The 14,981-nt window shown below is 37.8% G+C and overlaps 2 protein-coding genes across 3 annotated transcripts; both read left to right on the forward strand.

The window, feature by feature from the left end:
• Positions 1–1,921: 1,921 nt before the first annotated feature.
• On the forward strand, positions 1,922–6,372 carry LOC125780404 (acyl-coenzyme A thioesterase 2, mitochondrial-like). The gene is made up of 3 exons (XM_022663181.2): positions 1,922–2,494; positions 3,080–3,282; positions 4,512–6,372. Exons 1-3 carry the CDS (start codon positions 1,981–1,983, stop codon positions 5,082–5,084), a joined length of 1,290 nt encoding a protein of 429 aa, XP_022518902.2. The 5' UTR covers positions 1,922–1,980; the 3' UTR covers positions 5,085–6,372.
• A 2,948-nt stretch (positions 6,373–9,320) lies between these two features.
• Positions 9,321–13,063, forward strand: acot20 (acyl-CoA thioesterase 20). Of its 2 annotated transcripts, none has more exons than XM_022663178.2 (3): positions 9,321–9,840; positions 11,640–11,878; positions 12,067–13,063. In XM_022663178.2, the coding sequence occupies exons 1-3, from the start codon at positions 9,387–9,389 to the stop codon at positions 12,670–12,672; spliced, it is 1,299 nt and encodes a 432-aa protein (XP_022518899.2). In that variant the 5' UTR covers positions 9,321–9,386; the 3' UTR covers positions 12,673–13,063. The 2 variants fall into 2 exon arrangements, with proteins under 2 accessions (XP_022518899.2, XP_049339738.1); XM_049483781.1 differs by having other exon boundaries at positions 9,331–9,840; positions 11,640–11,842.
• Positions 13,064–14,981: the final 1,918 nt, after the last annotated feature.

The following is a 14,981-nucleotide window of genomic DNA, read 5'->3' on the forward strand; positions in this document are numbered from 1 at the left end:
TACACTAATATACACATCAAGTACATCATAAATCATCATTTAAAATATTACAGGGCCAATGTTTGGAAGACTGCAATGAGTTTCATTTTGATATTATTTCACACCATTGCTCATTGTGAAAAATGACAAAAAATAAATTATTAATTAATTGGAGTAAGTGAAGCATAGAAGTGTGTGGTTTGAAACACAGGCCTGATTGTTACTGGAGAGCAAACTGCAGCTACATCTGCTGTAAATGAGCACTTAAAATTTCAGTTTTCTAGAGTGCTTTGTTGGGACAGCAGCAGAACAGCAGAGTGCTGTGTCTTTATTGTCCCATAGTAAAGGTCATTTCTGCAGAGCTGCTATTATAGTAAAGTAATATTATTACACCATGCATTATCTAATGTTATTATTTAGCCATTTTATATTTTTATTTTAGGTTTAATGGAGTTAAGTGTGTAAAAAGCTTAAACGTACCCTACTACAGCCTGTCCTTTCTAGATATTATTTTCTTTGCACTACATTAACGCAAAAATATATAAAACTTCATATTATTATATTATTATATACATTTTACAATGCAAAACATCTGCTCTGAGCAGATATACACATGGGGAAATACAGCCCCGAAAAACAGCCTATTACTGCTGATCTGACCAAGCAAATCTTTCCAATATTGATAATAAGTGGAAAAGCATTCCAAAATATGTGCTGTATGTTCATTATGCCTGTGCTTGTGCAGGAACTGTCACACTCTGTTAGTTCTCACGCACCACACTTCAGGCTATTGTCAGAGAGGCTGGTGCATTTTCTCCAATTAGTATTACCAACAAGCACCTGCTTAGACAGGAAAGCCCACTAGCATGCTTAATAACCCGTCTGTTTTGGAGCAAGGAAACATTTGACAAAGTGGATATATTGTGCTTTGGAAGGCTCATTTGTGGTCACAATATGTGTTATGCGTACCTAACATCATTATATTTGTCAAGGCATGTGTTGCTACTGCTAAATAGATATTTACTGGAACTTTGTTTATCTCTGAAATGATGAAAGATGCTGAAACTGAAATGCTGTAGCCAAGATAGTATTGCACCAAACAATAATGGCAGCAAACTGGACTGAACACTAAAATCTAATAAGCAGATACACTAACCTGAACTTTAATGCCACAGTATTTTGTGCGTAACTTGCCCGAAACATAGATTTACTCAATATCACAATAAAACTATTGACCAACAATTAATAAATTGATATATAAATATAGATTTATCTTGGAGACCTAAAATGTACCCTCATAACTAGAATGACCAACTTAAGAGTTGAGTCATTGAGTACAGGTCATTTCTTTTTATAGAACATTTTATTGGAAGTGTTTGCAGATGATACAGTTTTCTATCAAATATAGTTGGACAGAGCATTGACAATAACATAGAGACAGGCATAATATATAAAATAATATATATTTTAGAAATTTAATAAGTAAATATATTTTTATTTACTAAAATGATATATCCTACAGAAAGTATTTGTATTATTATTGATGTATAAGGTCAGTATAATGTCATTTTACTTTCAGAATTTGACACTGAAATTAGCAAACAGAAAATACATTATCTCAGTAAAGAAGACATTTTTTTTATTCATGTATCCAAATTTCTATATATATTTTTTTATCTGGGGAAACTAAGCTACACCGGATTTAGTGATTTTTCTATTTTTGCATTTTTATAATTAAGGAAAGTTGGATAATACAGTCAAAAACCTTTAACAAATCAAACAATTTAACACCAAATTTGATATTGTCCAATTTATCCTGAAACAGTGAGAAAACTGAAGTGATACACTTACACTGACCCCCTGTTAACCGGTCACACATGCTTTAACTTCCTCGAGTATTTGTACCAAAGGTCACGCTGCTGCAGAGGAATTCTTACGCAGAAGGATCTGGCAACCCGGCTGTTTCCCGGTGAAAATAATAATAATACTAAGAGCGGAGAGATGGCGGCGGTGCTGCTGCGGCGCTTCAGTAAACTCATACCGAGAAACGGCCTAATTAAGACCTACTCCGGAGACTCTGTGCGAGTTGTGATCCTCCCGAGCAGCAGCTGCTCTTATGAGGACAGTGTCCGGATCACAGTGAGCGGACTGGAGCCTCGGCAGCGCGTGGAGCTCCGCTCCCTCCTGCAGGACGATAAGGGGGTGGTGTTCAGAGCTGCGGCCCGGTACCAGGCGGACGGGAGCGGGGAGCTGGACCTGAGCCGACACGCCTCTCTGGGGGGCTCCTACACGGGGGTCGAGCCGATGGGTCTGTTCTGGTCGATGGAGGCGGACGTGCCCCACAGTAAAGTGGTGAAGAGGGACGCCTCGACCCCCCTGTTCGTTCACATAGAGGCTTCCAGCGGGGGGAAGACCCTCGCCCAGGCCACCAATGAGAGACACTTCGCGGTGCAGGGGGTGAGGAGAGTCCCTGTCAGAGACGGCAGGATCCGGGGGACCCTCTTCATACCGCCCGGTCAGTCCCTACGCCCGCTCAGTTAGTTTAGGCTCGTGCTGTAATTTAACGTTCCACCTTAAATTGATTCATTCCAGTAAATGTACAACTATTTAAGGTGGGACGGAAAGTTCTAATAAGAAGCGAACTTTGGTGTCTTAAACAGCGCCTCACCGTGGACAAGATTACAATAACGATCTAAACCTACCTCATTATCAGTCATACGCAGGAATTCTGATTTGACAATTCACATACATGTAACATGTCCATGGATCACATGCGCATCCGATTTAGGACCACACATGAAAGTGATTCAAATCTGAGTCGAAAAAAAAAAATCAGGACCACACTGAGCAAAAAATCTGATTTAAGACAGTGGATGCAATGTAAAAACATTTTATTCCAAGTTATTTTATTTCTATTGGTCATCATAAAATATGACATTTTGATAATGTCAAAAATAAAGACAAAAGCCTTTTGTGTGACAGCTAAAATAATTAACCATCTTCTAGTAAAGAAAATGGATGAGTGTAATGAAAAGCATCCCCTGCATGAAGAATAAATGATGGTATGTGATGTTAATTGCTGCAAATATGTTTCTTACAGGAGAAGGCCCATTCCCTGCAGTTGTAGATCTGTATACTCTGGGAGGAATTCTATGTGAGCCGCGAGCAGCTCTGCTGGCCAGTAATGGATTTGTGACACTGGCTCTGGCTCTCTATGGCTACCAGGATATGCCCAGAAAAGTAGATAAGCTTGAACTGGAGTACTTTGAAGAAGCCTTAACATTCCTGCAGAGCCTACCTGAGGTAAGTCAAGTCAGCCATTTCTATTCTTTTTAACAGAAATTTTAATTGCCTGAACCACCTGCTAAATTCTAGCAGCTATTAATAGATGCTGTAATTATTAATGAATATGATATGATATGCTAGATCACAAAATACGGGCAGTTTATGGTACGGCTTTCCTACATTTCTTCAAAGCAGCCACAATTCCAGTGTGCATTAAAATTATCCTTCAAGCTACATTAAAATATTCTAATTCACATTTGTATGGAGTTTTTTCTTTGCTGAATAAATGATTCCCCATTCAGGACCATTTCTGGGCTCATCTGGGAGGGCGAGAGGAACTTTTTTCGAGCTGTGGATCAATTATGTAATTCCATTCGTCTCTTTTTTGAGTGAATAATTGCTGTTTGCTGTTGTTTTTCTATTTTACTCTGGACAAAAACACTCATACAGTGAGGAACAGCAGCAACAGCTCTTCACATAAAGTGCTGTTCTCATTTCTCGCCAGGCAGGACAGGGCTAGACCAGTGTTTGACTCCACAGAGCTGAGCTAATGTTTTAATGTATACCGGATGAACTGGTATCTCGCACAGCACTAGTTAGCCACAATGCTAAAAGATTTTTCGAGCTGAGGTGATTTTGATAACAGAATAATGTACTGTGCTGCAATAGTTAGATATGGTAATTGCTGCTGTTTGATAGGATATTGGTATAATTTCTGTACATTATACCAATACATGATGCTGTACATGTAGAACACCAGCATGTAGCTCTGTCTCAATATGTGTCTTAGGTGGATTCTAAATGATACTAAAAATGTGTTCAAAATGATATCCCCATTGTCAAAATATTTATGTTATAAATGTTTATCAAATTAACTGTTCATCTTTATAGTAAGTGATGCATATCTCATTTATCATTTGTAAAATATGGTTGTGCACTACAACAAATGCCAAGAGTGTGCAAAGCAGTAATCAGAGCACAGGGTGGAAGAAACTACAATATACAATGTTTTTTTTTTTGTTTTTTTTTGTTTTTTTTTAGTTTTTTAGTTATTTCACCCTTTTTTGTTAAGTACATAACTCCACATGTGTTCATTCATAGTTTTGATGCCTTCAGTGAGAATCTACAATGTAAATAGTCATGAAAATAAAGAAAACCCATTTAAAAAGAGAAGGTGTGTCCAAACTTTTGGCCTGTACTATCTGTAACAAGAATGTGTATTTTTGGCTGTTTTTGGTGGCTCACAGGTGAAGAAGACTGGAGTGGGCATTGTATCGATCTCAAAGAGTGGAGAACTTGCCCTGGCAATGGCCTCATTCCTACCCAATGTGAAAGCCACTGCCTGGATCAACGGCAATATTGCCAATGTCCTGTTTCCACTCCACTACAAAGACATTGTCTTCCCACCTCTGCCAGTAAGTGCTGAGGGAATAATTGTAAAGGATTCAGGTATACTGGATATCAGAGATGCTCTTCTTGATTGTATGGAAGAGGAGAACCGTGCCAGTGTCATACCCATTGAGCGTGCCAGCTGCAATTTCCTGTTCATCGCGTCCGAAGATGACAGGAACTGGAACAGCGTCTATTATGCAGAACAAGCTTCCAAAATACTTAAAGCACACGGAAAGACAAACTATGAAGTGGTGACTTACCCAAAGGCAGGGCACTTTTTGGAAATTCCATACATGCCACATTACCCGTCTGGAATCCACGCTGCAGTGGGTCAAGCAGTTGCTTTTGGAGGAGAACCCAAAGCCCATGCTGTTGCACAGGTTGATACATGGAAAAGACTGCTGGAGTTCTTCAAAAAGCATTTATGATGTATTATGATATTTCATACTGTATACTGATATTGCTTTGGAAAGCTACATACCTCTTATTGTTCACTAAACTTTAATAAGTGAAGATTAAACTTTATAGCTACTTGAAGTTGTTGATATGCCTAATATGACAGTATTTTAGAATCAAACAAATTATGTAGTTTTTAGCACTTACAATAAGATTTAATCGTGTGTTTAAACAACTACAGCACTGACAAAAATGTGAAGTTTTGGTGCAGTGGGTACAGACAGGGTATCAGTTTTATGTAGGCCAGTCATATTACTTAACACAAGTGCAATCATGCAAATCATGTTTGTTATAACATCCAACAGAATGTGATTTAGGGACGTTTTTCACCATTCCTTTAAGGGAATAGTATGCTACATCATAAAGTGAAAGTACATTTACTGCTTTAGAAAAACAACAAAACTTCTGACTGATGCCTTAGAGCTTTAGAGAGCTGCTGTGATTGAGCTGTGTCAGTTGGGATCTACTAAGTGTCAACAGTTAGGAAGCTAGACAGCTAATTAGCAAATTTGAAGAATTTTATATTTATTATCTTTCATAGACCGGAATATTGTTTATTTATAATTATTTTTATGGCATTTAAATATTAGCAAAAATGTCAATACATTATTTTATGCTGACACACAATGTAATTGTATCACTGTAATGAGGGCATGAGACCTGTCCCATCACTAAGATGGCCTAAATTGTTTAATGTATGAAATTGGAACAAATGTCATCTTTATACCAGAGAATAAAATAATTGCACAATTACCACGTACCTTTAGGAACGGCTGCACAACCTATTTTGCTTATTCATAGTTACCAGGTGAACCCATGCTAGAGTTGGAAACAGAGTGAGTTTGCCAAAGAGGCATCTGTGGAAAAAAATGTGATTCCATTGAACAAAGCCAGTTGTGAATATTCTTACCAATATTTTAAATACATGACTTTGTAATGTATTTGTAAAGATTCTGCATGGCAATATCTGTTGACCCATTTGCCTTTAGTTTGCTGCCATCCAGGTCTAATTATGGCAAATTGGATTCAGGCTTTTTTTTTTTTCCAACAAATTTCTGAAATTCATTTCACACAAGAACACAATGCATTATGTTCCGTGCCTCTGTCTGTTATGAATTGTGAGTGAGAGCCATGTTGCTTTATTTCTGTAACATTTAATGTTTAATAAAAACTGATGTATCTTTATACATTAAAAATCTCCTCATTAATGGTGGATGAGCACATGGAGGAATGTGGCTGAGTAATAAAAACTTATCTATTTTTCTGTCTAATCTCTGTCTGACCTGGTCAAGAGTCCTGAGACATCTGAGCGTATTCTTTTGCCAGTCGTGTAGTGGCACTGGTGACTGATTCTCTCCATCTGAGGATTAACTGAAGAGCTCACTTAACCTAGACTGCTTAGGGGGAGCTGTGAAGAGTTCCTCTACTGATTAGCAGAGATGGGCTTTTGTCTCTCATCGTGGAAATTTAAAGTGCAACTCAACCAGACACTGAAAGTAGATAATAACAAAAACAATGTTTTGAATAATTAAAAGCATACAAAACAATAAAAAAATACAATTCTGGTTTTAATTTAGCCAAAAGCAGATTGCCAATTTTGCACTGGACCTTATTTTTTGTGTGAACAATTACATTTTTGTTTTTGCAAAACAGTTTATTCAAAAAGTTTTACAAAGACATTTAAATATTTAACATTTAAAATATTATGTATTATGATTATTCTTTCAAAACTCCATTATTCAAATGTTAATAAATATGTTGAACAGACTACAGTTGAGATTATGCATACTTTTGTCAGGCACAATTCCTTCAAGCGCAAAATTCAGGAAACAATTTAATGAAGTGCCACTTTTTTGGTTGGGTGTGGAATTGTGTACAATAATAAAAAAAAAAACAGTAGTATATACTTTGTTTGCAACATATTCCAGATTGCAGCATATATACCCAAGACTAAGTTAATGATTAGTTATTTCTGATTGCCTCATTGTCTCATCTCCACTATGACTGTGCATATTCCAGCTGGTAATAATAACTATTGAGAATTAAAAGGATATGTGAATGTTATGGGATATACAGCCTTCAATACACAATATATTTAATAATGGCGTTTGGTTTAAATAATCTCTTTTGATGCAAAATGTTAGAAAATGTCAGAAAAGGTTGAGGCAGTATGAAAAAATGCACACAGAAGAGTGCAGTCTTTCTTACATTACATTTGACTTTTATTTTATTTCATGGACTGAATGAAGCCAAAATATTTAACTTTTAACACATACAGTTTTAACACATACACAACCTGCTTTAACTGCATTAAAGCACTTAAATATTGCAATTCCTTCTAGCTATTTTTTTGCAGCGAGTAAACAAAGCAATAAAGGCCATCACATATTAATTTGTCCCATTCTTCCAGTAAACACCTATTAATCTGTTCAATAGAACATGGCCCCCCACCTATGTCTCAACACCTATACCATGGCAACTAAAGTTTTTCCCTTATGTTTTAACTAAGGGAAGATAACTTAATCATTTAATCGTGTTTTATAAAATCCCTCAGATGATTCACTTAACTAATTGGAGAAAAAGTAATGGTTTTACTGCGGTAAAGTTCAACTGTAACTATGACCACAACTCATCAACCAAAATAACTTTCCCTCAACAACACTGTTAGAGAACCAGTGTAGCTTTAACATAGTAAAAGTTAAAAAGTAAAAAAAAAAAAAAAATGAAAAGTGAGGCGTGCAATATTATTCTGCCCCTTTACTTTCAGTGCAGCAAACTCACTCCAGAAGTTCAGTGAGGATCTCTGAATGATCCAATGTTGAACTAAATGACTGATGATAATAAATAGATTCCACCTGTGTGTAATCAAGTCTCCGTATAAATGCACCTGCTCTGTGATAGTCTCAGAGTTCTGTTTAAAGCACAGAGAGCATCATGAAGACCAAGGAACACACCAGGCATGTCCGAGATACTGTTGTGGAGAAGTTTAAAGCTGGATTTGTATACAAAAAGATTTCCCAAGCTTTAAACATCTCAAGGAGCACTATGCAAGAGATCATATTGAATGGAAGGACTATCAAACCACTGCAACTCTACCAAGACCCGGCTATCCCTCTAAACTTTCAGCTCAAAAAAGGAGAAGACTGATCAGAGATGCAGCCAAGAGGCCCACGATCACTCTCGATAAACTGCAGAGATCTACAACTGAGGTAGGAGACTCAGTCCAAAGGACAACAATCATTCCTACACTACACAAATCTGGCTTTATGGAAGAGTGGCAAGAAGAAAGCCATTTCTCAAAGATATCTATCGTTTAAAGTTTGCCACAAGCCACCTGGGAGACACACCAAACATGCGGAGGAAGGTGCTCTGGTCAGATAAAACCAAAATCGAACCTTTTGACCACAATGCAAAACGTTATGGCAGCATCATGGTTTGGGCCTGCTTTTCTTCAGCAGGGACAGGGAAGGTGGTTAAAATTGGGAGACTGGGATGTAGATTTATCTTCCAACAAGACAATGATTCAAAACACAAAGCAAAATCTACAATCAAAGTCCAGACCTGAATCCAATCGAAAATCTATGGAAAGAGCTGAAAACTGCTGTTCACAAACGCTCTCCATCCAACCTTCCTGAGCTCGAGCTGTTTTGCATGGAAGAATGGGCAAAAATTGCAGTCTGTTGATGTGCAAAACCGATAGAGACATAACCCAAGCGACTTGCAGCTGTAATCGCAGCAAAAGATGGCGTTACAAATAATATTGCATGTCCCCCTTTTTTTTCTAAAAAAAGTTTAAAATATCCTATAAATTTCAGTTTTACACAATAATATAAAATAGAAGCAAAAGAATGTAGAAGCAAAAAAATGAGCAGCACCAAAACCACAAAGATCCACAGAAAAATCCACAAAAACAGAAAAATGAACGGCAAAGAGTAATAAAGTAACAATGCATATTCAAAAATATACATTTGATTTTTCTCTGTTTCGAATTTGCATACATACGCAAACATAACTTTTTCCTTTTAATAAAAAACATATTGCAGATTTTATTTTATATGTATAACTTTTAGCACAATATTGAATATTGTGGTCCCTTGATGTCCCCCTGGATCTGTCACTGGTTCATGACCTTGGAACGGGGTAAACTTTTAAAATCAGCAGGGGGATTATTAAAATCAGTAGGGGGATTTATTCAGTTGTACTTGGCAACCCAGCTCTTTGAAACAGTGACCTGTGAGTATCATTAAACAGTGACTGTTCGCTCAGTCGAGATCATGGGCTCCGGAGACTCTGTGCGAGTTGTGATCCTCCCGAGCAGCAGCTGCTCTTATGAGGACAGTGTCCGGATCACAGTGAGCGGACTGGAGCCTCGGCAGCGCGTGGAGCTCCGCTCCCTCCTGCAGGACGATAAGGGGGTGGTGTTCAGAGCTGCGGCCCGGTACCAGGCGGACAGGAGCGGGGAGCTGGACCTGAGCCGACACGCCTCTCTGGGGGGCTCCTACACGGGTGTCGAGCCGATGGGTCTGTTCTGGTCGATGGAGGCGGACGTGCCCCACAGTAAAGTGGTGAAGAGGGACGCCTCGACCCCCCTGTTCGTTCACATAGAGGCTTCCAGCGGGGGGAAGACCCTCGCCCAGGCCACCAATGAGAGACACTTCGCGGTGCAGGGGGTGAGGAGAGTCCCTGTCAGAGACGGCAGGATCCGGGGGACCCTCTTCATACCGCCCGGTCAGTCCCTACGCCCACATCAAACTCCAGTAGAGCTGTTTTTATTTACTGCACTTAAACAGTCTCCATTATCTCAGCACTAATGAACAGCCCTACTCCACGAACAACTGCTGACCACCCCTGTTTACCTCAACCTGAATCCAGCATGGCCTGGTCTTTCTGAGTGAAGGAAGTCTATTACTTACTAACTTACTAACACAGCCTTTAATATATTATTATTTGATATATCTTTGTTATATCTTACGCAATAATATCTCCAACATTTTTTATATCTTCATTGCAAAAAGTACCCTGAAATCGTTTTTATTTTAGGGACATCGTATCAAAAGGAAAATTCACACTGTTCTCAATTCCCCTTATATATTAGAGACAGATTATATCTGTCCAGTATCATTTATTTTTCTTCAGTCCTGGACATAAAGAGTGCATTATTAGTATCAAAACATGTTGGATTATTGACCTCTGTTACAGTCTGGTAAAAATCTCAATTAGGAATGAGTCCTATCATATTGTATGCAATGAAATCAACTAATAAAATGCAGTGTACTCTTGAAATTGTTATTTTATTCAATTCAATGTTTTGTTATATCATCAAGAATATTGTTATCGCAAAAATACCCTAAAATATCGTGGTAGGCCCAACCCTACTTCAGTCTACACAGAAATTATATTTTATCTGCTTAAACATTTCCAGTCACCACAAGTTGCTCGCCAGGGTGTTTAACATGGCTCTGCTCTGATAGATTTAAATTTTCCCAATATGTTTTAATTACCTTGATATTTTACCATGACAGGGTGGACAAGCTTAAGGCTTACAATTACATTTCCATCAATTACACATACCACCAAATATCTTTGTCATCTTGGATTAGTTCCCTCCTTTATTTACTCCGAATACCCTATCTGTGAACATCTGTGTAGTTAATTGTAGTGGTGGGACACAATATTCAAATTGCAGTATATTGTATCAGTATTGTATTATTAGTGTTATTTTTTATATGAGGCCTCAAATATCAATATTTTTACTTGAAACATTATTAATAGAAACACATTTTTATGAAAAAACACTTGACCTTCAAAGCACTCACATGTGCCTAATGTTACCAGGCTAAATGCTAAGCATTGGTTAGAGGGGTATAAAGCCCCTACATTAAGCCGTGGAGTCAAAGTATTGTAGTTCTTTGGAATATTGGCGCTCCATCCAGTATTGTTATAGTAGTTTATCTACAATATATAAAACTGAGTATCACATCATACATCATAAGAAATTTCCTAAATTTCCTTCGGGATAAATAAAGTATCTATCTATCTATCTATCTATCTAACTATCTAACTATCTATCTAACTATCTATCTATCTAATGTGTTTACATTAGAGTTGTCAAATGTTTAATGTGTTAACATATAGAATTAATCTGGAAACCTTAACACATTGATTGGCCCCAAATTTCTCCCATAATGCACTCTGTTTAGAGCCTGGTGATGCATTTGATCTAACTACACAGCATTGCTATTGTTGAGTTTAGAGGGAAGATTACTTTATGTTTATGTTGAAACATGAATTAAATCTGAAAACTAACTCTCATTCTTGCTTCTGATGTCTCACTCCCTCAAACATGCACATGCATGCACACACAGAGCTGCTGCACCTGTGAAGCATAAGTTTGGATTGTTTTCTTTTCCTACCTTAAATTCCTAAAAATCCAATGATGTATGAGCATTTTACTTTTTTGAATCGATTGATGCCACATTTGATTGCACTATAACAATACACTAAGCATATGATTTTATGTTTTACAGGAGAAGGCCCATTCCCTGCAGTTGTAGATCTGTATACTCTGGGAGGAATTCTGTGTGAGCCGCGAGCAGCTCTGCTGGCCAGTAATGGATTTGTGACACTGGCTCTGGCTCTCTATGGCTACCAGGATATGCCCAGAAAAGTTGATAAGATTGAATTGGAGTACTTTGAAGAAGCCTTAACATTCCTGCAGAATCTGCCTGAGGTCAGTAAAGTTAAACCTCATGTGTGTCATCTTAAGGTTAGTAGAACATCCATGCCACTGCCAAATTACATGTCCAGTGGTTATTTCTTTGCTTAGTAGATGAGAGAGTTTTAGCCATTTAGCCATTTTAGACATACCCCGATAAACAAAAACAGTCCTAATAGTTATATACTAGCAAATGTCTATATCAGATATTAAATATTAGTATGTTTTTCCCCTTACAGGTGAAGAAGACTGGAGTGGGCATTGTGTCGATCTCAAAGAGTGGAGAACTTGCCCTGGCAATGGCCTCATTCCTACCCAATGTGAAAGCTACTGCCTGGATCAACGGCAACATTGCCAACGTCCTGTTTCCACTCCACTACAAAGACATCGTCCTCCCACCTCTCTCAGAAAATGTTGAAAGAATAACCACAACGGCTTCAGGTATCCTGGACATTAGAGATGTCCTTAATGATCCTATGGATAAAGAGAACCGTTCCAGAGTCATACCGATTGAGCGTGCCAGCTGCAATTTCCTGTTCATCGCGTCCGAAGATGACAGGAACTGGAACAGCGTCTATTATGCAGAACAAGCTTCCAAAATACTTAAAGCACACAGAAAGACAAACTATGAAGTGGTGACTTACCCAAAGGCAGGGCACTTTTTGGAAATTCCATACATGCCATTTTATCCTTCTGGAATCCACGCTGCAGTGGGTCAAGCAGTTGCTTTTGGAGGAGAACCCAAAGCCCATGCTGTTGCACAGGTTGATACATGGAAAAGACTGCTGGAGTTCTTCAAAAAGCACCTGGAGTTTGCTGATGGCCGTTTAAAATCTTTGCTTTAACCGAGGATGCAGCTGAGGGATTAATATTAAGAAAATTTACAATTAAAAGTCCTTGGTAGAATGTGAAACAATATCATGTGAAATTTAAAATTGTCCTTCAACAATTAAAAAAACTTAAAACCAGTTTATACATGAACAACACATTATTTGGGTAATAATCATAGATACATAGCTTAAATCAAATATAAATGAGAGTAATTCTTTCATACTGTCCACACGCACTATGTTACAGTTTATTGATAATCTATTGATGGTCAATGATTTACAGATAAATTAAAAGTGTAATTCATCTTATCAATCTAGCGAAGATTACAGCTGGCAACTACAGCCTGTATACAACAATAGTACCATGTTTTCAACTCCTGCTCAATAAATTTCACACTAACAGTCACTAATGTGGGTCATGTGTATTCTACTCAGCTCTGAATCTCTTTAAAGATACTTTTCTATTTCTGACGGAGAAACTATTGTGCCAATGTCCAAATGAGAGGATCACCAGGAAAGTAAAAGGAGGCAAAAGCAAGTTGGGAAGAAAAGTTATGTAAGATAAAAACACATGGGGAAAAAAGATTCTTAAGTAAGACTCTCTGTGGATTTAAAGAAAAAGGGAGTGAAGGCTGAGCACCTCTAAGATATGAAGGGATCAGGATGCAGTAGTGGACTCAGGCTGTTTGAAGGACAGGGGCGAAGAAATAAAAAGGGGACCTAGTTCACGATATGGGGTGTGCACATTTTGGGGGGGTAGAGGAACCATATACAGTAAAGCATCCCCACAGCACCCTTTTCGACACATAGAGGTGTCATAGAGGGCATTTTAAAAGGCACCTAACAGCGCAAATTTTTGTTTGAAGGACATCCATAAGCGGACACTCATTAAGACACATTATTATATTCATAATCTAGAAGCCTATAATCATAGTTTATTGCTTTTTGCTCCTACAACCTAATGACTCTAAATCTAATATATGTACATGACTGTTTTTTTGTTAAACACACACACACACACACGTCTAATTCACCATTCCTTTATGGACAAGATGGTGACCCCTATTTTGCCTTATTCCACATTAAATAAACTATATAAAGGATGTTAGAGTTGCACAGTGAATCACAATTTGACAACTCTGACTGAAAGCTTTCTTTTTTCTGTCAGCTGTACTGTGCAGAGGTCCCTGTTCTTGCTCAGGAAGAATGTAGGCAAACACTGAGGAATTTCTAGCACTGGGGAGAAGTGTCCTATGCAGGCCCATTTTAGAAATCAACCCAAATGTACTCCTTTCTCAAACGCTCTGTATTTGAATAGATTTCTGTTCATTCTGTAGGCAAGCAATTACCTTGTCAAATTAGCTTGTCAAATCCAGGGTCAGGATGACCACAGTGGGATCTTTTATCACATTCAGAGCCAAGCTCAATTTACATTTTTCACATTCAACATCATCTAGAGAGATGCTTTTGCTGTTTACTATGCACACCGAGGTTAAAGGTATGCAGCCATTAACAGTAAACAAAATAACTATAGAAACCTAGTGCTACCTAGCTAAACTAACAAAAACAGCTGTTTATGGGGTGTGTAAGAGATTATTTGGTATCTGCACCATTTGCTACTGCATGATGCATATTTTTTTAGGTTAAATGATTACATATTTTTTGTTGTTGGGTGCCAATAATTGATAGTTTAATTCACACTGTTTTATACTTAGCTCCAACATACCACAATCAGATGGGATTATTTCCTTTCATTCTTCCACATTTCAAACAAGATATCTTCAAAATGTTTACGGTGTATAGTTGAGTAATGGGAGTCCATGCTAGGCAAAATGCTAATGTTAGCTGATGTTAGCATTTCTTTTTTCTATTGTCTGCTACCTTAAACCCTACTGGACTTAAGCTGACTATAAAACATGAGCTAAACACAAAATTAAAAGTACTTATTTTTAGCTTATTCATTTTAAAAGAATTGATAAAGCCAAAGTTGAGAAGTTTTAATCCATCTCGCTAAAAGGTCACAACACAAGGACTGCGACATTATCCAGTCAGAAGAAACTGAGCTGTTCTTTCACACTATGAAGGTGTGCGAACAGGTCATGGGTTATGGGAACAGCAATGTTATTTTATTTTCTATTCTGATTATTGTTGACGTAAAAGTTGGGTCTGTGAACTGTTCCATGCCCTTTGTGTTGAGGTGGACGGTTGTCTACATGTTTTGTCTACGCTTTCAAGATAGCAATACACCAAAAATTTACCACACAACTCACTTCCAGACCAACACGCCCATTGGTGTAGATATGTTCATAAGCTCCTTCGTCATT

The sequence above is a fragment of the Astyanax mexicanus genome, chromosome 1 (genome assembly GCF_023375975.1).
Source record: "Astyanax mexicanus isolate ESR-SI-001 chromosome 1, AstMex3_surface, whole genome shotgun sequence".
NCBI lineage: Eukaryota > Metazoa > Chordata > Actinopteri > Characiformes > Acestrorhamphidae > Astyanax > Astyanax mexicanus.

Bases quoted from the DNA above. Each gene is read 5' to 3' on its own strand.
- acot20 (XM_022663178.2), top strand. From the start codon at position 9,387: ATGGGCTCCGGAGACTCTGTGCGAGTTGTGATCCTCCCGAGCAGCAGC. The intron at 9,841-11,639 runs GTCAGTCCCTAC...TATGTTTTACAG, and splicing joins GACCCTCTTCATACCGCCCG to GAGAAGGCCCATTCCCTGCA. The intron at 11,879-12,066 runs GTTAGTAGAACA...TTCCCCTTACAG, and splicing joins CTCATGTGTGTCATCTTAAG to GTGAAGAAGACTGGAGTGGG.
- LOC125780404 (XM_022663181.2), top strand. From the start codon at position 1,981: ATGGCGGCGGTGCTGCTGCGGCGCTTCAGTAAACTCATACCGAGAAAC. The intron at 2,495-3,079 runs GTCAGTCCCTAC...TGTTTCTTACAG, and splicing joins GACCCTCTTCATACCGCCCG to GAGAAGGCCCATTCCCTGCA. The intron at 3,283-4,511 runs GTAAGTCAAGTC...GGTGGCTCACAG, and splicing joins TCCTGCAGAGCCTACCTGAG to GTGAAGAAGACTGGAGTGGG.